This window comes from Hyla sarda, chromosome 6, assembly GCF_029499605.1.
Source record: "Hyla sarda isolate aHylSar1 chromosome 6, aHylSar1.hap1, whole genome shotgun sequence".
Classification (NCBI taxonomy): Eukaryota; Metazoa; Chordata; class Amphibia; order Anura; family Hylidae; genus Hyla; species Hyla sarda.
The window spans coordinates 111,441,583-111,464,857 of NC_079194.1; the positions used below are offsets into that span (position 1 = coordinate 111,441,583).

Consider the following 23,275-nt stretch of genomic DNA (forward strand, 5'->3'; position numbering starts at 1 on the left):
ATAGGGTCACAGAGGTTACAGTCACACCCTGTTATTAGTAGGGGCGCAGAGGTTCCTTTGCTCTTTTACATAACAGCATGTTTCCCGCTGCAAATTTAAATCAGGTGGGCTCTCCGCCACAGATTTTCAGCAGCGAAAATACCACTGCGGAAAATCAGTTACCGAAGATCCACCACAGACCCCACTGAAGTCAATTGATTCTGCTGCAGATTTTAAGCAACAGAAATTCTGCAGAAAATCTGCCGCGGAGAGCTGCCCTGATTCAATCTCACCTGATTCAATCTAACACACTGCTATCTTGCAAAAAAAAAACAAAAAAAAACAACTGCCTGTGTGGACGAGACCTCGAGAATACTAGGCAACGCTAATACACTGTGTTCTGCAAAGTGCAGCTCAGTTTTTCTTTTAATGTATCTTACTATATGTCTATACATTGACACCGCTCCAGTGTTAGTATCCATAAAACATCTCTGGAGTTCCCATCTAAAAAAAATGTAAATAATAATATTTTTTTTTTTGTTATTACAACGTTTTTTTTGTAAATACAGGATCCCAATGGATAAAATTGCACATCCTCGACTGTGGGACTATTTTGGAACAGTTAGGACTACCACTCCTTTAATGGACAGACTCTGCCCATGATGGGAGTTATAGTCCAGGGGCTGAGGGGCAGATCGTACTCCCTGCCGGCTCCAGGCTCCTGTATACAGCTCCTGTCACAATTCATATTCCCGGCCGGGAGACGGGAGCTCTGATTGGTAAAAAGCTATTCACCAATCAGAGCTCCCATCTCCCGGCGGCGGGGATTATGAAATGTGACAGCTGTATACAGGACCCGGTGGGGAGGGCAGTGTAGCTGCTTGTGCGGCCGGCTTGTACAGTTAATAAATGTGGATCGCAGTGGGTCTCTGGAGAATGACCTGCTGCGATCTGCCCTTCAGCCCCTGGACTATAACTCCCATCATGAACAGAGTCTGCCCATGATGGGAGTAGTAGTCCTAATTGTCCCAAAAGAGTCCCGCAGCTGGGGGATGTGCAAGTGCCGTCCCTCAGCGCTGCAGTACTAAAACTACTCTTGCAAATCCCCCGACTGCGGAACTCTTTTTGACAATTAGGACTACTACTCCCATAATGGACAGACTCTGGTCATGATGGCAGTTATAGTCCAGGGGCTGAAGGGCAGATCGCAGCAGGTCATTCTCCTGAGACCCACTGCTATCCGCATTTATTAACTGTACAAGCCGTCCGCACATGCGGCTCCACTGCGCTCCCCGTCAGCTCCTGTATACAGCTGTCACATTACATAATCCCTGCCGCCGGGAGCTCTGATTGGTGAATAGCTTTTCACCAATCAGAGCTCCCCTCTCCCGGCTGCTGAGATTATGAATTGTGATAGCGTACACAGTATATCCCGCTTGGAGCCGGCGGGGAGCTCAGTGGAGCCGCATGTGCCACCAGCTTGTTAACTTAATAAACGCTGATGGCAGCGGGTCTCTGGAGAATGACCCGATGCAATCTCAGCCCCTGGACTATAACTCTCATCATGGACGGAGTCTGTCCATGATGGGAGTAGTAGTCCTAAGTTCCAAAAGAGTCCCGCATCCGGGGGATGAGCATGTGCCATCCCTCAGCGCTGCGGTACTACAACTACTCCAATCATGGGACAGACTCTGTCCCATGATTGGAGTAGTAGTCCAAGGGCAGAGGAACAGATCAAAAGGGTGTCTTACTCCTGAGACCTTTACTGCTCTGCCCCCTAGTTATGATGTCATTAGGGGTGGGGCTACACCGTCCAGGCCTGACTCTGTTCTCTTTATGCGTTTTGCATAATGGGAACAGAGCCTTTCTGGCAGTGTGTTCCCAAACAGGGAGACTCCAGCTGTTGCTTAACTACAGCCCCCCATGATGGGAGTTGTAGTTTAGCAACAATTGGAGGTTCCCTGTTTAGGAACACACTGCATTATGTGTGCTCTCCCCGGTGGAGAGCACAAAAAATGTACTAACCCTTTTTTGTGTTTTTTTTTTCTTCTCATTTCAGATACGTGAATGCGGAGGACTACGTCAGATTCGGGGAACTGCGACAATGACCAGCGTTTTTTTTTATCTCAATAAAAATAAAACGAGGGCTTTTTTTTTTTTCAATGTGTCATGTTTTTTTATAATTGAATTTACAGGCTTAGTAGTGGAAGTTGTCTTGTAGACGGAAGCCATTACTAATCCAGTGGTTAGCGTTAGCCCCAAAACAGCTAGCGCTAACCTGGTACCAACAGGCCCGGAGCATCAAATATGGCGCTCCGGGATCTAGGCGATAACAGACTGGCATTATTAAGGCTGGGGAGGGCCAGTAACAATGGTCCTCGCCCACCCTGGTAACGTCAGGCTGTTGCTGCTTGGTTAGTATCTGGCCCTCCCCAGCCTATATAACACTAGCCTGTTACCGCCTAGGCCCAGGAGTACCATTTTTGATGCTCCGGGCCTGTTGGTACCAGCTCTTCCCGACATCCCTTTTTTTGAGGCTAACGCTAAGCCTCGGCTTAGTAATGGATTCCATCTACAAGACTGCTTCCACTACTAAGCCTGAAAATTCAATTATAAAAAACACGACACATTGAAAAACATTTTTTTTACTTAAAAAAAAGACTCCCCCACAGCCCTCATTAACCCCTTTTATTGACGTAAAAAAAATGCTGGTCATTGTTGCAATCCACCGAATCTGATGTAGTCCTCTGCATTCACGTATCTGAAATGAGAAGAAAAAAAAAAAAAGGTTAGTACATTTTTGGCGCTCTCCCCTGGGGAGTGCGCCCATACTGCAATGTGTTCCTAAACAGGGAGCCTCCAATTGTTGACATGTGCCTACTGTATCCTGTATATACAGTCATCTATAGAAAGCTGTATATACAGGATAGTGCACAAAGACTTAACCATGAACTGCTCAGTGTGGGTTAACACTTTCCCTGCTGGGCTTCTGTATAGTATAGTATACATGGGTACACTATGCACCCCTGTATACTATACAGCCGGCAGAGGTAAGTAGTGATGCTCTGCACCCTGTATATGTATATGCTATACATCACTCCTTAGCTCCTTACACTCCGTGGGCCGGGTGCTCTGCATCCGACCCATGGAGTAGTACCCTGAAGGCAGTGAAAAAATTGCAACAGGGTACAAAAATGACTGTTTTCACACCAGCAAAAATGCAAGAAAAACTGACAAAACGCAGAAAAAAAAGCTGTGACTGTTTTTCTGGCATTTTGCGGGTGGACTAAAAACCTCAATGGAATCCGAGCCTCAAAGCAATAGAACAAAATCCCTATGTCCACTTTTCCTGTGAGGTGCAGCTCAGGTGTACAAATAGAACTGTGTGGAGATTTAGAACTTTGCACAATATTTATCATGTGCCTTGCACAAGTATGGTAAATTTGGTGCAATTGCACCAAATTTAGACCAACCAAAACGATCTACAAAAAAACTTCTGCCCACACCAACATTGATAAATTTCCCCAAGGAGTGATAGGACTGCCTGGAAATATGCCATCTCCATAGACGGAAATGCATTTCAGAACAGGTTCTGCAGAAAGAATTGACACGGAAATGCAGATGTTTCCTCCACGGAAATTCCACCGTGATCGAGGTGTAGCAGAATCTCATTCAAAACAATGGGACTCCACTGCAACAGAATTTCCAATCTGCATTTTTCTTATAAAATGTATGCATAATAAAACCACTTTACTTTTAGCATTAAACCTTTGTTATACACTCATCATATTATCTTTGGTGGTAGAGTACAGGCAATCTCCAATAATTATTGTGTGTGTACAGCATAAAACCAGAGAGGAAAGGGTCACAGAGCAGTGCTGCCAGGCTCTTTCTTGAGAGAAGTAAGTCAGCAGAGTGAGGAGGAGAGGAGTCATCACAATGCAGGCAAGAGAAGGACACACACCCTCCCTTTGGATAGATGAAAAAGACATTGAGCAGCTGTAACATGCTATTTTTTGTGTGAAATATCAGTGAGAGAGACAAATAAATTACATGTACGTGATCAGAATTCGGTGCTGAGTAACATAGAACAGTTTTGTTTTGTTTTTTTGTGGGATCTGACAGGTATGCTTTAAAAAAAATATATATATATTTTTTAAAGGGGTTATCCAGTTTTTAGGGCCCCAAATGTATTAAAATAACAAGCAAGCTGTTACTCGCTTCTCTGATCCTGCGCTGATCCCCCCTTCCCCATGAACCAATGAGTGGCCTCGGCATCATAGCCTCCAACACTGAGCGATGATTTCCAGATTACAGCACGTGGCCCCTAAATGGCTGTAGCAGTCATGTGACAACTTCTCCATTTTGGGCCCTTAAAACCTGGATAACTCCTTTAACACCCAATGAAGATATATGCATAATGAACTGCAACTGCCTCCAGGACCCGGTCAACTAGTCCGGTGGAAATTATCGTGTTCCAGGATCCCGCTCCCTCCACCTGTTAATGCAAAGTGATTGTCAATGTATTTTTTTTATTTAGCCAGAAATTGGGTGTGTATCCTGATGTTTTTGTGCTTTTTTTTCCCATGTCCTTTGTTTTTTTTTTCTTTATTCATGCTTGCTGCATGGGCAGTCTTTTTCTGGTTGGATGTATAATGTCATAATGGCAGATGTCTCCCTTCTTTTGCCCTTCATCTATTGTATTTGTGTGAGGAGGCCTAATGGGAACAATTTCCTAGTTGGCCCAATGAGGCTAGGTTTCCACTTCCTTTTTTTCTTTTTTTTTGCAAAGACACCCAAAAAGCTGCCACAAATACAACACAGCAATTTTTTGTGCCAAAAAACCCGGCAGCCAGATGTTAGCTGGGAGTCAATAGGAAAATATGTAATGCCAAGCCCATTTGGTGTTTTTTCAGTCTTAGGGTAGGGTCACACACAACCTATACGCAGTGTATTTCACGCTGCGCAAAAGCGGGAAAATACACTGCATATTCTGCCCAATGGCAGCCCTGTGTGTTCAGTTAGGTTTGGAGGTGTGGCCGCTTGTCACAGTTACGTCGTTGCGCGACCCTGCCGCCAAACCTCACTGAGCACACGGGTAGCCCTAGGTGTCAGCTAAAAGAAGCATATGCAGTGGCTTTTGGGCAGCGTGAAGTGCGCTGCTTTTGTGTGAAAAACGCTATACTGAAAGGAGTGAAAAACTGTAAAACACTAAAAAATAAGAATTTCTATTAGGGCAAGCTCATTTGGGGAAATACGCTGTGAATGTGCCAATGACAGTCCCAGAGGGACTGCAGAGCGAGCTCCTGGCTGCGGCCAGGTGGCTTTGTGTGTAAAAATTTGCCACTACGAACAGACATAGAGCTACCCACACGAAGCCCGGAGCTCGCTCTGCAGTGACTCTGTGACTGCCTTTGGTGTATCCGCAGCATAAAATACGATGTGGATGCGCCCCATGTGACCCTGCCCTTAAAATTATAAAACACCAGATAAAATACCAAAATGCTGGAAAAATCTGTGACAGTTTTTTCACTTAAAAAAACAAAACACCAAAAAATAATGGTTGTTTCACCATCCTGAGTCTGTCGCCCCATTGTCCCAATACAAAATTCCACCACGCACATTTCAATTTAAAGCCAAAGCCTCTTATTTTATTTCAATTTTTATTTTATTTCAATCATATCAGTTACTGGCTTTTTTTTTTGTTTTTTGTTTTTTTGCAACCCAACAAATGATGAACAAGTGTCTTTGTTATATCATCTCGATAAGAAAGGAGTCAGACCGTGTCTCTACTGACAGACGACCAGAAATACACAGGCTCTAGAGAGGACAAGACCATTAAAATACAACACCAAAAAATAATAATAAAAAAAATTACAGTACTTGGTTTTGCAGTGAATTATTTGGCACCAGCCGTAGCACAGTATCAGAGAGGAGGAGACATGAGACAGGGACAAGCGTAAGCATACACCAGGATTTTAGAAAAGAGATGCTGGAGGGATAGGGGGCTGCCAAAAATAATCATCTAGGACAGTGAGGACGTCTTTGTACAGTGCACCGTAAGTGAAATTAACCACGAAATTTCCAAAATTTACATGAATATTGCTGGTTATGATACAGTATGCACAACATGTGGCTTCTCCAGCTGTGGTGGATCTAGATCTCTCGTTGACTTGACCTGCAAGTGTTTTGTTGGTTCTTGTAGTCCACAGAGCCACATGTTGTAAAGCGTTATCCCAGATCTTAAAGGGTCATTAAAGGTAAGGTCGTCAGCTTAGAAAAAGTGCAGCTTCGAAAAAGAGCCGCTGGTATCAATCACACGTACACATGTAAAACTGTCCTGGATGTTCTCAGAACTGGAAATATGCGAGATCTAGCATAGTGGTCATGATGGTGGGGAAGGGATGGAGGTGGGGGATTAGGGATTCTTCCAGACTGATCTGCCAGTCATCTGATCCGAAATTCCTGCAGTCAGCCTCAGTTTAAAATAGCTGATAACAGGGGATAATAGAACGGAATCCACTGAATCATAAAATGAGATAAACAGGGCCGGCTCTGCCTATAGGCAAAATAGCTAGTCACCTAGAGCGCCTTCTTAAGGTGGGGCCTGCCACAAGAAAGTTAGACAACCAGCATCCAAACCACTCGCTCAGCCAGCAGCATGAGGAGGAGGTTTGTTACAGTGTGTCACCCCTGTAGTAAGGTGGGGCTTGTCAAAGGGCGGGCCATTGGGTGGAGTCAAGGGGGCAGCAAAATTTGCTTTTGTCTAGGGTGTCAAAAATCCTTGCACCAGCCCTGGAGATAAAATAGACTTTAGAGCCATGCATAATAGAAAAGGTGGCTGAATGGGGAATACCTGGGGTTTCATTGCTTGTTCGTGCTATAAGACAGAGGTCTCCAAACTTAGGCCCTCCAGCTGTTGCAAAACTACAACTCCCAGCATGCCCAGACAGCAGTTGGCTGCCTGGGCATGCTGGGAGTTGTAGTTTTGCAGCAGCTGGAGTGCCACAGTTTGGGGACTACTGCTATAACGCAATGGTCTCCAGTATGTGCGTCTGCAGCTGTTGTAAAACTACAACTCCCAGTTTGTCTTAACAGCCTGCAGCTATCAGGGCATGCTGAGAGTTGTAGTTTTGCAACAGATGAAACCCCAGTTGATCTGCCTCTTCTATGTACTCTAAGCCCCTGGATCAAGCCTTGGATTTACTGACCGTCTACTTCTATAAAGGGGAAGAGAAATGATAAGACCTATTAGACAGTCATAATACTAAGAGCTCTGTCTGATGCATTTGTTCATATTGCGGATGCCATAGACGAAATCTGTTGGCATCTGTAGCTAAAAATAGGGCAGCAATGGAAAAATTCCAGTTGCTGCAGCAGATTTGTCTCAGGTGTTCTGCTATCTGATGGAATCTGGTGGACCTTTTGTGAGGACCAATGACAGCTGATTGAGCCATCTGCTGTTTGAGGCTCTGGAGACACTTTCCAAGGCCATCTGGTATGAAGCGATATAGTGTGCTGACAGCAAGGAAAGCAGGAAAGGAAGCTGCGCTAGACTTAAAGGGATTGCGTGACATAATTTTATATATATGTTGTCCATTCCAGAACAGCGCCACCCATGTCTATGGCCATTTTTGGTTTTGCAGCTCAGCCCAAGCCTGTGGATCAGGGTGACTGTTTCTGAGGGAAAAAAATGCTGAGCTTTTTTTTTTATAATCTTGGATAACCCCCTTTACGTCCTAATTCTATGGCTCTTTTCTTTACTCTCTGATCTTGACTGCATTGTCAGTATTAGTGGTTTGGCATACAACATGGCTTCCTCTGCTGTGTGACACATTTATTAATGATCAACTGGGGGAATGAAGGAGGAAACTACAACTGATCAGATAACAGTACTATGCTGCTGGGTGATTCAGTAGTCAGGAGCCACCTAAATATTTGTACGATGCTTTAAAGGGGTTTCCAGCAAAAGGAAAAACCTGTGTATGGTGTCAAAAAGTATAGGAAAGCAACTTACTTATATGTCATTGACCATAGTGCACAGATCTCTTCATATCAGCTGTCTCCCTATAAGACATCATGTCACACTCTCTGAACACAGAGCTCCTCCTCCCCTCAGTCTGCTCAGGACGAGACCAATAATGTAAAGAGGTGAAGCTAGATTTTAACCCCTTAAGGACTGAGGGGTTTTTGGTTTTTGCACTTTTGTTTTTTCCTCCTCACCTTTTAAAATCATAACCCTTTCAATTTTGCACCTAAAAATCCATATGATGGCTTATTTTTTGCGCCACCAATTCTACTTTGCAGTGACATCAGTCATTTTACCCAAAAATCTACAGCAAAATGGAAAAAAAAAATCATTGTGCGACGAAATTGAAGAAAAAACGCCATTTTGTAACTTTTGGGGGTTTCCGTTCCTATGCAGTAAATTTTTCAGTAAAAATCGGTTTGATTTTGTCGTAAAAAAACATAACTACATACACGGAAATTTATACATTTAAAATTGGCATCTTCTGACCCCTATAACTTTTTTATTTTTCTGCGTATGGGGATTTTATCGCGATGTCCCGATCAGCCCGACTGAGCTGCCGGGAAGCATTTACTTTAGTTTTCAACTTTGATCGCCGCGTCTGAAGGGTTAACAGCGCGCGACACAACGATCAGTGCCGCACGCTGTTAGCCCAGGGTCCCGGCTATGATTAGTAGCCGGGACCGACCCGGTGTGATACGGGGTCACGGCGTGACCCCGTTTTTAACACCGGGAGCGGGCTCAGGACATACAGGTTAAGGAGTTAAGGTAGTAGGAAGCCTTTCTCAGATAAGGCAGCAGCGAGCCTGTTCTGACGAAGACTGCTGTGAATGAGAAAGACTTTCTGCTGCCTTAACATCTAATGAGCAGTAATATGAGCTCCCCCTCTTCACAACACTGGTCTTGTCCTGTGCAGACAGGAGGGGAGGGGGTGCAGGGACGGAGCAGACTACTTTTAGAGAGTGTGATGTGATGTCACAGCTACAAGCTAAACAGTATGGCTAATAACATTATATTAGTAAGTTGCTTTATAAACTTTTTGACACTATACACAGGTTGTTTATTTTACTGGACAACCCCTTTAAGAAGTTACCCATGTTGGAAATCTCTTTTGTTTGTTAGATGGTCCCCAGACAAGAAATAGCTTGGACCAACAGTGATCAACTTTAGAGGGGTGGAAAACATTTTTTTTAATGAACTGGTGTCAGAAAGTTAAACAGATTAGTAAATTACTTCTATTAAAAAATCTTGATCCTTCCAGTACTTATTAGCAGCTGTATGCTACAGAGGACATTCTTAGTTTTTAAAATTTCTTTTTTTGTCTTATCCATAGTGCTCTCTGCTGACACTTCTGTCCGTGTCAGGAACTGTCCAGAGCAGCATAGGTTTGCTATGAGAATTTTCTCCTGCTCTGGACAGTTCCCGATACAGGCATCAGGTGTCAGCACGGTGGAAAACATTTTTTTTTTTTTTTTTAAATCAACTGGTGCCAGAAAGTTAAAAAGATTTGTAAATTACTTCTAATAAAAAACCTTTATCCTTCAAGTGCATTTTAGCAGCTGTATGCTACAGAGGAAATTCTTTTCTTTTTTGAATTTTTCTTTTTTGTCTTGTCCACAGTGCTCTCTGCTGACACCTGATGCCCGTATCAGGAACTGCCAAGAGCAGGAGAAAATCCTCATAGCAAACCTATGCTGCTCTGGACAGTTCCTGACATGGACACAGGTGTCAGCAGAGAGCACTGTGGACAAGACAAAAAAGAAAAATTCAAAAAAGAAAAGAATTTCCTCTGTAGCATACAGTTGCTAAAAAGTACTGGAAGGATAAAGGTTTTTTAATAGAAGTAATTTACAAATCTGTTTAACTTTCTGGCAATAGTTGATTTAAAAAAAAATAATGTTTCCACCGGAGTACCCCTTCAATATGTAGGGCAACCCGTCAGCGCCACCACAGGAAACTGAAGTATTACACAGTTCTTCGGGTGCATTCACACCACGTTTTTGCAATACAGTTCCCGTATATGTTTTCAATGTGAAAACCGTATGGAACCGTATTGAAAACCATATGCATTGACTCTCCATTGAAAACCGTATGCCAAAAGATGGATCAGGTTGTGTCTGTTTTGCATCCTGTGCAGTGTTGTCAGTTTTTTTCCCGTACCCAAAACTATAGTCTACCACGGTTTTTGGTCCGTGTGAAAAACTGTATTAAACCGTATACGTTTTTTTTTTTTTAAAACATGGGAGTCAATGGGAACCGTACAGAACCGTATGTGCATACAGTTCCATCAGGTTTTCACCATATGGTTTTTGACTTTGCACAGTTTTTTTTTTCTTGGAATCAAACAAGTGAAACTTTATTTATAATGGAGTGAAAAGTTAAAAACGTATAGGTTTTTTTCATAAAAAACGGATGAAACCTGACATAATTTTTTAAACCGTATACAGTTTTTAACCATATACGGGTTAAAATTTGTACACATGTTTTGATACAGCATAGTCCGGTTTTGAGGAATCAGTTTTTCATCAAAAGCCTGATACGGGAACTGTATTGCAAAAACGTGGTGTGAATGCAGCCTTATTGAGGTCAATAAGCTATCTTTATAATAAGTGAGCATCCAGATACCGAACAATTCCCTGATAGGTTATAAGAGAATGTTTTTTTTTTTTTTTTTATAAGGGTTAAGGTAAGACTATTATAAAGGGAATATGGTGATTGAAATAGTTTGCCCTCTAACAGGACTTCTGTAAATGAACTGATTATCTGAGAGTCGTAGTGACAGCTACACCCTAAATTCCTCCTTGTCATTTATATACAATGCAATGACATTGGGCCCCCAAGTCTCCTACTACAGAGAAGGGGAATGTGCAACGTGACCATAATGGTTGTGTATCGTGAACCTATAGACATGCAGTGGGTCCCTCTACGGACATGATCGACATTAATAGGGGTCTGTGAAGCCCTTAGAAGGATTCTTCCAGCCTAAGAAATCAAATGCTCCTTTTTACAATATAGCTGAAATTTTGACCTCCTAACAACCCCCCCCACCAAACCACCAAAAAAAAAAAAAAAAAGTCAAAAATAAATAAATAAATGGTGCTTATAAATTTGCACGCCAATGGGTGTTCTCAGTGGAACTGGAGCGCGGCTTAAAGGGGTATTCCAGGGAAAAACTTTTTTTATATATCAACTGGTTCCAGAAAGTTAAACTGATTTGTAAATTACTTCTATTAAAAAATCTTAATCCTTTCAGTACTTATGAGCTTCTGAAGTTAAGGTTGTTCTTTTCTGTCTAAGTAATCTCTGATGACACCTGTCTCGGGAAACGCCCAGTTTAGAAGCAAATTCCCATAGCAAACCTCTTCTAAACTGGGCGGTTCCCGAGACAGGTGTCATCAGAGAGCACTTAGACAGAAAAGAACAACCTAAACTTCAGAAGCTCATAAGTACTGAAAGGATTAAGATTTTTTTAATAGAAGTAATTTACAAATCTGTTTAACTTTCTGGAGCCAGTTGATATATATATATATATATATATATATATATATATATATATATATATATATATAAAAAAGTTTTTTCCTGGATAACCCCTTTAAATGTCCCATGGTTAGACAAGCATTAACCTGACTGATTGATATGAAAAATACCTTCACTTCATATCTGCACTGCTTTTTGTATTTGTATAAAATGCATCTACTATAGATAATATCGTAGTTTCATTTTCTTTTTTTTTTTTCTTTTTGGGAGGGTGGTGGGGTTGGATTTTGACACATTTTAACGAGAAAGATGTTCTGATTGAATGCTTGTAACACAGGCACAATTTCTCATAGAAACCAAATTGACCTAGAGTCAGTCTTCATATTTGATTCGGAGTCTTCACAAATATGTATAAACTGTAAAATTCCTAAAATTCCTATAATCGGGCATCTAATCCAGAAAAATCGAATAATTTCATACTTATTTCCCACAACTGATTTTCTATTGTGGCCATTCTTCCTATTGAGGGAGAGTCATACTTTCCTATGTTTTTAATAATCTGGGATTGAAAGAATCTCATTGTAATGAATTATTTTCTAATCCAGGATTTGTTATGTCTCCAACTTGGAACTCCGAAGAGACAACTAAGGCTATGTTCACATGGCAGAATTTCTATATGGATTTCCATATATAATTCCACAGGAATTTCTACCCAATACACTTCAATGAGATTCCACAGTCCCATTCACACTGCAATATTTTCGCTGCGGACACTCACTTCGCTCTACAAAAATCTAAATCATGTCTTATATTTTTGCGGAATTTAACTTTTGAATTTTAATTAAATAAAGGCCACCTTTTCTAAGTGTACTGCGGAATCATGTGGCATTCATCCGGAAACTGCGGAATTCCGCACAATTTCTACATTAATTCCACAAAGGCTGGAAAGATGCAAAAATCCAGCCAAATTAATGTGGACGCTGACTTCAAGAATCTATGTGGAAATTCTGCTGTGTGAACATAGCCTAAGGCAGGCACCCCACCTTTTCCCAAAGGGCCCGTTCAGACTGCAGACTATCCATCCGGCTGGTGCCGACTTACTACATCGTCAACCTATCAAAATAATGGTTGCTCAGGTACACTCAAGCGGACTCCTAATGCAGCTAGTGTAGTGGTCTCCAAACTGTGGCCCTCCAGGAGTTGCAAAATTACAACTCCCAGCATGCCCGGACAGCCAACGGCTGTCCGGGCATGCTGGGAGTTGTAGTTTTGCAACAGTTGGAGGCTATTAGTTTAAAGACCACTGAACAAGTGACTATATTTGGTCCTTTTTCTGAATTTGTCCATAGCAACCAATCAGATGGCTTCTTTCATTTTTCAAATTACAGTGCGGGTGGACATGAGACCGATGCGGGGTCTCTGACTTATATACATACCTGCAGTCTGGCGTCCAGTCCCTATGAAGAACGGCTTCTATCTGCACTGAATTGCGCACTTGAGGCGGGTGCGCCGGCTGGGTTTGAATATTCATGGTCGCTGGCACTTGTGCCTACTGAGCACTCACGTGACCAACCACCATGAGTATTCAAATCCAGCCGGCAGGCCCGCCTCCAGCACGCAATTCAGCGCAGAAAGAAGCCGCTTCAATGGGAGCGGACACCGGACTGAAGGCATGTATATTAGACTAGGTTCACACCACGTTTTGTACTTATGGTTCCCGTATACTGCTGGGAGGGGGGGGGGCTTAATCGCGGTGCCCGCACTCAGCCGTATAGGGGAACCGTATTTAATGCATGTCTATGAGCCGACCGGAGTGAACCGCAGCCTCCGGTCGGCTGCGTTTTCGGCCGTATGCGGTTTCCCGACCGCAGGCAAAAACGCGGTCGACCACATTTTTTGCCTGCGGTCGGGAAACCGCATACGGCCGAAAACGCAGCCGACCGGAGGCTGCGGTTCACTCCGGTCGGCTCATAGACATACATTAAATACGGTTCCCCTATACAGCTGAGTGCGGGCGCCGCGATTAAGCCCCGCCCCCTCCTCCCAGCAGTATACGGGAACCGTAAGTACAAAACGTGGTGTGAAATCACCCTTAGTCAGAGACCCCGCATTGGCCTCCTGTTCGCCCGCACTATAACCCGGTGTATTGGGTTTAGTGTTGGTGAACGGGTGACTGTTTTCCTTTAACTCCTTCAATTCAAAGTCCCATTGACAATGGGCTTTTCTGGGCGGAATTTCATCAAAAGGGAAAGTTTACACACAGCGAAATTTGCGAGCGAATTCCGATGCAAAAATTCAGCTCGGAAATTCCGTTGCAGCAGAGTCCCATTGTTTTCAATGGGATTCTGCTGCACCTTGCCCACAGCTGAATTTCCGCGCCAGATGTTTTCGTCGCACAAATTCAGATTGTGCTCTCCGCCAAAAGAATATGTTCCTTCTTTCAGCGGAATCCGCTCGAAAAATGCATTGCCGTCTATGGAGATGGCACATTTCTGTGCAGTTCTAGCACCGGCTGAACATGAACATTTGTGGAATGTCAGCTCATGTTTTCCGGGTGGATATTCCCGCAAATTTTCCGTTGTCTGAACGAGGTCAAAAAATGAACAATCTTTTAGGGGAATCCAGAGTTGGAAGTTCTGCTATGGACTTCCCTCGTGTGCTCTGAGCAGCAGAATCCTATTGAGATCAATGGGGTTCTGCTGCAAGCGGATTCTGTCTGGAACTAATTCCGAGTGGCATATCCCTTGTTGGTCCAATGATGGTCCGGCGGCATGATATCTGTTTAAATCTCCTGGCAAAAATTGAAGTCCGAGACTTGCCCAAGACTACAGGCTTGCATGGGAAATTTCGGAAAATCTGTATCCTGATTTCTTTAACAGTGGGCAAGTCTTGGGCTATGACGTTTACAGGAGGTTTAAACAGTGTCCATTGTTGATGTGATCCACTTCGCCAGGGACTTAAATCAGTGTTTTACGAACAGTGTGTCTCCAGCTGTTGCAAGACTACAACTCTCAGCATGCCCAGACAGCCGAAGGCTGTCTGGGCATGCTGAGAGTTGTAGTTTTGCAACAGCTGGAGGCAACCTTTATGGAAAACATTGCATTAAATAATTTCCTGGTAATCGAGGACCACAGGGAGGTAGACTATAGAAATAGATCTCAGTCTTCTACTTCTGGTCTTGTAAAACCTTGCTTGAAACGAGTGGGGAAAAGTTAAAGGAATAAAGGAATTCCCTGATCTGGAGTATTGGATTTCAGATTAAAGGAATTTTACCTTCATTGACCTATTCTCTTATTTACACAGTTAATTCTCTTTTTTTTTTTTGGTTTATATACAAGGTACGGTACTTTGTATATAGATCCGGCTGTACCGATCCTCAGGATGTATAATCGAGTGACGACGATGATGATGAGGCTTCATGTACATCACTGAACCGCCATACCGTCCCTCCCGTCCCTCCCGTCCTCCCTTGCTCAGCTCTCTTCCCCATGGATAGAAAGACACCGCATTCAGCACTTCTGACTCTGTCATTATAGAACAAGTCAAAAATTGCTCTTTTTTTTCATTTTTTTTTTTTTTACCCTGTTGCGAGAAGTTCATAGTGACTAATGTACATGTAAAAATAACCAAATAAATAGTTTTTTTTTTGTGGCCCTGCTGTACAAAAGGCATTTGCTGAAATCATCAGGTCCAAGCACGCTGTAGCCAAACATCAGCCTATAGGCAGTCTAGGAGGTATGTACAAAGTTTTTTTTTTTTTTTTATCCCCCCCATATTTCTGAAAAGGAAGGTGGGAGAGAGGAGTAAGTTCCGGGATGGTGAATTCTAGAGGTATAAATGCTTTTGATAAGTTTTCGTCTGTACAAAATTTGCAACGCGTTTCGCGACTTGTCCTTGCAGCAGCCTCTTGCGGATTCAACAAAGGGTATGGAAAAAAGAAAAAAAAAAAAAAAAAACTATGGAAAAGGGGCAATGTCCTGGCTTCCAGTAGACTTTGTACATCCATGGTGACAGGTAAGGAAAAGGAGCTGATATTAACGCCATCGCTGGTTATCACTTAGCATAGGAGGGCTTCGGGGAGGGGGCTCGTCGTTGCGGCAGTGCAGGCACCGTCTTAGTGGAGGAAGAATTCTCTTCAAGGCTAAGATGAAGATTTCACTGGATGAGGGGGGATTCAAGGCAGTGTGGCAGAGGACAGCAATACAAGAAGTGGAATAACAATACCAATGGGGTGGGACGGGACGGTGGGCAGCCTGAAGACATTCCTGCGTTGGTGAGGCTATCCTATGCCCCCTCTGGGTTCATTTACTTTATGTCGTCTGTGAAAAACAAAAAAAAATGAAAAGAGCATTTGGATTAGATTTCTTTTTTTTCTTCAAAATCAGTTTTCTGATTACAATTTTTTTTGTACATTATTATTGGGGGCAGCCATATTGCCTTAGATACTGAGATCTGCTTTGTTAAAGGGGTACTCCACTGGAAAACATTTTTCTTTAAAGGGGAAAACTTTTTATTTTTTTAAATCAACTGGTGCCGGAAAGTTAAAACAGATTTGTTAATCACTTCTATTAAAAAAATCTTAATCCTTCCAGTACTTTTTAGGGGCTGTATACTAAAGAGAAATCCAAAAAATAAATGCATTTCCTGTGATGTCATGACCACAGTGCTCTCTGCTGACCTCTGCTGTCCATTTTAGGAACTGTCCAGAGCAGGAGAAAATCCCCATAGCAAACATATGCTGCTCTGGACAGTTCCTAAAATGACAGCAGAGGTCAGCAGAGAGCACTGTGGTCATGACATCAGAGGAAATGCATTTATTTTTTGGATTTCTCTTTAGTATAAAGCTCCTAAAAAGTACTGTTGATTTAAAAAAAAGTTGATTTGAAAAAATAAAATAATAATAATAAGTTTTCCACGGGAGTACCCCTTTAAATCAACTGGTGCCAGAAAGTTTAACAGATTTGTAAATTACTTCTATTTAAAAATCTTAATCCTTCCAGTACTTATCAGCTGCTGTATGCTCCACAGGAAGTTCTTTTCTTTTTGAATTTCCTTTCTGTCTGACCACAGTGCTCTCTGCTGACACCTCTGTCCATGTCAGGAACTGTCCAGAGCAGGAGAGGGTTTCTATGGGGATTTTCTCCTACTCTGGACATCTCCTGACATGGACAGAGGTGTCAGCAGAGAGCACTGTGGTAAGACAGAAAGGAAATCCAAAAATAAAAGGACTTCCTGTGGAACAAGTAGCAGCTGGTAAGTACTGGATGGATTAAGATTTTTAAATAGAAGTAATTTACAAATCTGTTTAGCTTTCTGGCACCAGTTGATTTGAAAAGGGAACCTGTCACCTGCATATTGCCCCAAAAAGTGCCCCCCATTACTTTATACCAGTGGTTACCAAAGTGTGCCCCCCCCCAGTTTTTTCAAAACTACAACTCCCAGCATGCCCGGACCGCTAACAAGAATTGTAGTTTTGCAACAGCTGGAGGGCCGCACTTGGGGACCATTGCTTTCTACATCTGCTGAAATGTATACAAGAGACCGAAAAACATGCCTACAGGGTGACTCCAGGACAAACTCTGTATCTCAAGAATAGTAACAACCTGGAGGGTGTTATACACATGTCTGGCCACTGTGAGGCACTGTTACTTCAAGTGCCATCACTATAAACAAGTCTTCAAAGGTGTCATTGTTATCTGCTGTCTAAATCCTTGAAGCTCCTTACTGTGAAGAGTCTATGCTCTCACACTGTCCATCAGACCCATAAAAAAGAGGAATATTTCCAAGGACCAGGACTCTGCTGTACTAATCAGGGTACAATGCCTCAGTTAGGATTTAAAGGGTTTATCCAGGAAAAAACTTTTTTTTTTTTTTTTTTATATATATATCAACTGGCTCCAGAAAGTTAAACAGATTTGTAAATTACTTCTATTAAAAAATCTTAATCCTTTCAGTACTTATGAGCTTCTGAAGTTAAGGTTGTTCTTTTCTGTCTAAGTGCTCTCTGATGACACATGTCTCGGGAATTGCCCAGTTTAGAAGAGGTTTGCTATGGGGATTTGCTTCTAAATTGGGCGGTTCCCGAGACACGTGTCATCAGAGAGAACTTAGACAGAAAAGAACAACCTTAACTTCCGAAGCTCATAAGTACTGAAAGGATTAAGATTTTTTAATAGAAGTAATTTACAAATCTGCTTAACTTTCTGGAGCCAGTTGATATATATATATATATATATATATATATATATATATATATATATATATATAAAAATAAGTTTTTTCCTGGATAACCTTTTTAACTGAGATCTGTTGGATATTTGGAGAATATGTGCAAGTCTACTTATCATTGCATTGTAATCTTTGTTGTTATCATTGTACATATAGGACATATTATCCAAAAAATCTTCTAAGATATTTGTAAATGATCCCATAAGAAATAGACCCTAGTTATAAGTGATTGTTCCCAAAGTCATCTTCAAGTGGGATTGGGCTTTGCAGAACCTTTGATGCTCTGCTGTATTAGGAATTTATGGTTGTATCAGCTTGAGCCCCATGGAGGATCCGCTGGTATGCTAGTCAGATTACAGTGGTCCCTCAAGTTACAATATTAATTGGTTCCAGGACGACCATTGTATGTTGAAACCATTGTATGTTGAGACCAGAACTCTATGGAAACCTGGTAATTGGTTCTGAAGCCACCAAAATGTCATCCAAAAATAGGGAAAAAGTGATGATTAAAGAAAAATAAGTAGATAACTAATATAGATAAACCAAATCCTTACATAAAAGTAAGAAAGATCTGCGGGGAGCTGTAAATCACCGTCTATGTCAGTGTTTCCCAAGCAGGGTGCCTCCAGCTGTTGCAAAACTACAACTCCCAGCATGCCCGGACAGCCAACGGCTGTCCGGGCATGCTGGGAGTTGTAGTTTTGCAACAGCTGGAGGCATTCTGGTTGGGAAACAATGGTTTATGTAGAGGACAGGAGCTTCTTCAGAGTCCTATACAGAACACACAGTGTCCCAAATGGAGCCGCCCTTACTTGGTGTCCAAAGGAGCAGGTAACCCTGGCACAGGTAAGGAGTAGTACAGAACATGTAGTTCCTCCCTGTACTGTAGGGGGCGCTACCAGACACCAGTCAGTGCCTGTACTTCAGAAATTGAGGTGATTTACCAGTAAAATGGCCATTCTGATTGGTCAGTTCCTCCAGTTGTGACACGTTTCACAGATCTGGACAGTCCGTACATTGTATGTTGAGTCTGTTGAGTCTTGTTGTTTCAAGTTACAATGGTCCAGAAAAAAACATTGTATGCTGAAACTATTGTATGTTGAGGCCATTGTAAGTTGAGGGATCACTGTACTTTTCGTCTCACAATTCGTCATAATCGTTTATTAGATGGTCGATGAATTAATCCATTGTGCACTGTGTAATGTAATAACTGATCCCTGTAGTTGGCCGCGAGTATTGTACAGGAACAGGGAGTCTGGCAGTGAACTGGAGTTCCTGCTCCTGTACATACATTCTGTGGCGGCATGTTATTTAAAGGGGTATTCCAGGAAATTTTTTTTTTTTTTAAATATCAACTGGCTCCAGAAAGTTAAACAGATTTGTAAATTACTTCTATTAAAAAATCTTAATCCTTTCAATACTTATGAGCTTCTGAAGTTGAGTTGTTCTTTTCTGTCTAAGTGCTCTCTGATGACACGTGTCTCAGGAACCGCCCAGTTTAGAGGCAAATCCCCATAGCAAACCTCTTCTAAACTGGGCAGTTCCCGAGACACGTGTCATCAGAAAAGAACAACCTTAACTTCAGAAGCTCATAAGTACTGAAAGGATTAAGATTTTTTAATAGAAGTAATTTACAAATCTGTTTAACTTTCTGGAGCCAGTTGAGATATATATATATATATATATATATATATATATATATATATATATAAGGTTTTTCCTGGTAACCCCCTTTAAGTACAAAAGTAAGGACTACTGTACTGTATAGTGGTGCAGAGCTTGTGCTGTGGGTCATGCACAATGATGCTTTCTATCAAGCACAGCATGCAGGAGAAATCACGTCCTGCTCCAGGTGACAGACTACAGAGAAGAGGAGGCGGAAGAGGACCAGGTGACAGACTACAGAGAAGAGGAGGCGGAAGAGGACCAGGTGACAGACTACAGAGAAGAGGAGGCGGAAGAGGACCAGGTGGCAGACTACAGAGAAGAGGAGGCGGAAGAGGACCAGGTGGCAGACTACAGAGAAGAGGAGGCGGAAGAGGACCAGGTGACAGACTACAGAGAAGAGGAGGCGGAAGAGGACCAGGTGACAGACTACAGAGAGGAGGAGGCGGAAGAGGACCAGGGGGCTGACTACAGAGAGGAGGAGGCGGAAGAGGACCAGGGGGCTGACTACAGAGAGGAGGAGGCGGAAGAGGACCAGGGGGCTGACTCAGAGCTGGACCAGAGGGAGGGTGAGTGGGATGTGTTTTTATATTGGTGGGGGGAAATGACGTCGCTACTGCAGGCATCTACCTATTGGGGATTACCTACCTATTGGATAGCTACCTGATCGGTGTGAGAAATTATCTACTAGGTATCATCTATGAGGGGAAGGGGGCAGACTCTACCTAATGGATGCAAATACCCAAAGCCTATTTTAATCACTGATGTTAAAGAAAAATGTAAGAATGTGCTGTAAAGGTGCAAAACCTACAATGTTTGTCTGGCAAATTCCGTAAAATATAAGTCATGGCTGGAAGAAGTCTTCATGGTGGTCTGAGCCAGATGAAGAAGACAAGGAAAGACACCAAGAAGATGTCACCTGTGACTCACTGAATGCAACTGCGATGTGATCAATGCAGAGCCTGTGTAAAGCTGGGTTCACCACTATATGGTCACTGTATGGGGATATTGGTCTGTTTATAGTGGTTTCTATCCAGTAGTCGTATAGTGGTATTATCCTGTTAATATGTGGTGGTAATAGTAGTGGTCATGACATGGCCGTATTATTTGTCACTTGTATAGTGGTATTATTGGTAATACTGGGCTGTGTATAGCTTTTTTTTTTTTTTTTTTATTACAGTATGATGGTATTATTTGGTCACTTCAGTGGTAATATGTGGTTCTGATTTGTAGTTTTATTATTTTAAACCCCAACTCTTGAGAAAATCCTGCATGTGCCCCTAGGGGGCAGTGATGCATACACTGTATTCATTACCACTCTCTTCCATTCAGGGTGAAGCAATATTTTGCCTTGCCTGGCTGGTGGTAACCCATGCTTTGCCACTGCCTGGGGGTTCCAGAAACTGTATTCCAACTAGACAGCTTAGCTTCAGAGAAGCTGGCAAAAGAAATAGGTTTTTTTTTTGTGGTACCACCTGTTAAAGCAGAAGCAATATTGCTATTCTGATGTGGTCAGAGTTTTTAAGGGTGATATTTTTGTATTTAAAAGAGAGCGAATTCACATTTCAAACATTTATATACGTAAATATCAGATGCATGTCCCATCTCTGGACCCGTATCTCTAAAACAAGGGCCCACCTGCCTAGCCTGATTTTGGTTGTTTGGATTCCTAAAACAGTATACATAGCTCCAATTGATTTTAAAGGGGTACTCTGGTGGAAAAAAAATGTCAAATCCGCCGATACCAGAAAGTTAAACAAATTTGTAAATTACTTCTATAAAAAAATGTTCATCCTTCCAGTGCTTATCAGCTGCTGTATGCTCCAGAGGAAGTTGAGTTGTTCTTTTCAGTCTGACCACAGTGCTCTCTGCTGCCAGCACTGTCCATGTCAGGAATTGTCAAGAGCAGGTACAAATCCCGATAGCAAACATCTCCTGCTCTTGACAGTTCCTGACATGGACAGAGGTGGCAGCAGAGAGCACTGTGGTCAGACTGAAAAGAACTACACAACTTCCTCTGGAGCATACAGCAGCTGACAAGTACTGGAAGGATTAAGATTTTTTAATAGAAGTAATTTACAAATCTGTATAACTTACTGGAACTAGTTGATTTAAAAAAATTTTTCCCCACCGGAGTACCCCTTTAATGAGTGTTGCACAAACAGGGTTGACTCCTCCCAATTCCCATGTCATTAATAAAGAGTGGCATGTCGCATTACATTTTTTATACAACTCCTATAAATGTTTATCGGGTTTATGTAAACTGAGTAAACAGCTGCTGGGCTAAATATACAGCAACAGGAGAATACAGCAGCGCGATGCTAGCACAAAGATATAGATACAACATGAGTATATAGATGAAACATGAGTATATAGGTAAAACATGAAAAGCTATACAGCTGTAGTGCAACAAATGAAAATATGAAATTATGAAACAGTGAGGTACTTAGCTTGCAAATTTGGCGGCCAAATAGCTTGGACCGTCCCACCACGGTAACGTGACCTCATTTTGGGACAGACCCTAAGCTATGAATATGCCTCTGTGTGAACAGTTCAACAGGCATTGCAGGATCTGAAACATCCAAGGCACCTTATATACACCTAATAGAGGTGGGTGGGGTGCAAGAGCAAACATAGTGTAGGGTCCGTAACCTACAAAATTAGCCCAAAGATATAGTCAAAAAAAATTTTTTCTCTTTATTATGTATACAAAAACAGGTAGAAAGAACACCCATAAAATGACCCACCCTTAAAAAAAAAAACCCAAAACAAAGCTAAGCAGGATATCACTAGGAAATATACAGTAATCAGTAATGCCATATAAGTCTAGCAGTATTAGTTGGGTCAGCACATGAAACACAATAACTTAAATCAACACAATACCTAGTTGTGACATGCTGACGGCTTCCCAGAGATGATCCTGCAACCTCGACACGTGTTTCGGATGATTCCTTTCTCAAGAGGCGCCTCGAGCGCCTCTTGAGAAAGGAATCATCCGAAACACGTGTCGAGGTTGCAGGATCATCTCTGGGAAGCCGTCAGCATGTCACAACTAGGTATTGTGTTGATTTAAGTTATTGTGTTTCATGTGCTGACCCAACTAATACTGCTAGACTTATATGGCATTACTGATTACTGTATATTTCCTAGTGATATCCTGCTTAGCTTTGTTTTGGTTTTTTTTTTAAGGGTGGGTCATTTTATGGGTGTTCTTTCTACCTGTTTTTGTATACATAATAAAGAGAAAAAATTTTTTTTTGACTACCGTATATACTCGAGTATAAGCCGAGTTTTTCAGCACGATTTTTCGTGCTGAAAACACCCCCCTCGGCTTATACTCGAGTGAACTCCCCCACCCGCAGTGGTCTTCAACCTGCGGACTTCCAGAGGTTTCAAAACTACAACTCCCAGCAAGCCAGGGCAGCCATCGGCTGTCCGGGCTTGCTGGGAGTTGTAGTTTTGAAACCTCCGGAGGTCCGCAGGTTGAAGACCACTGCGGCCTTCAACATCATCCAGCCCCCTCTCACCCCCTTTAGTTCTGAGTACTCACCTCCGCTCGGCGCTGGTCCGGTCCTGCAGGGCTGTCCGGTAAGGAGGTGGTCCGGTGAGGAGGTGGTCCGGGCTGCTATCTTCACCGGGGAGGCCTCTTCTAAGCGCTTCGGGCCCGGCCTCAGAATAGTCACGTTGCCTTGACAACGACGCAGATACGTCGTTGTCAAGGCAACGGCTCTATTCCGGGCCGGAAGCGCGGAGAAGAGGCGCCCCCGGTGAAGATAGCAGCCCGGACCACCTCCTCACCGGACCACCTCCTTACCGGACAGCCCTGCAGGACCGGACCAGCGCCGAGCGGAGGTGAGTACTCAGAACTAAAGGGGGTGAGAGGGGGCTGGATGA

The 23,275-nt window shown here is 42.7% G+C and overlaps 1 protein-coding gene across 1 annotated transcript in view; it reads right to left on the minus strand.

Moving 5' to 3' along the window:
* Positions 1-13,373: 13,373 nt before the first annotated feature.
* LHFPL4 (LHFPL tetraspan subfamily member 4) overlaps positions 13,374-23,275 on the minus strand; it is a 140,510-nt gene continuing 130,608 nt past the window's right edge. The window contains exon 3 of the mRNA XM_056524683.1: positions 13,374-15,807. Within this exon, the coding sequence (XP_056380658.1) occupies positions 15,794-15,807 (14 nt within the window). The 3' untranslated portion in view covers positions 13,374-15,793. The remainder of the gene's footprint in view (positions 15,808-23,275) is intronic.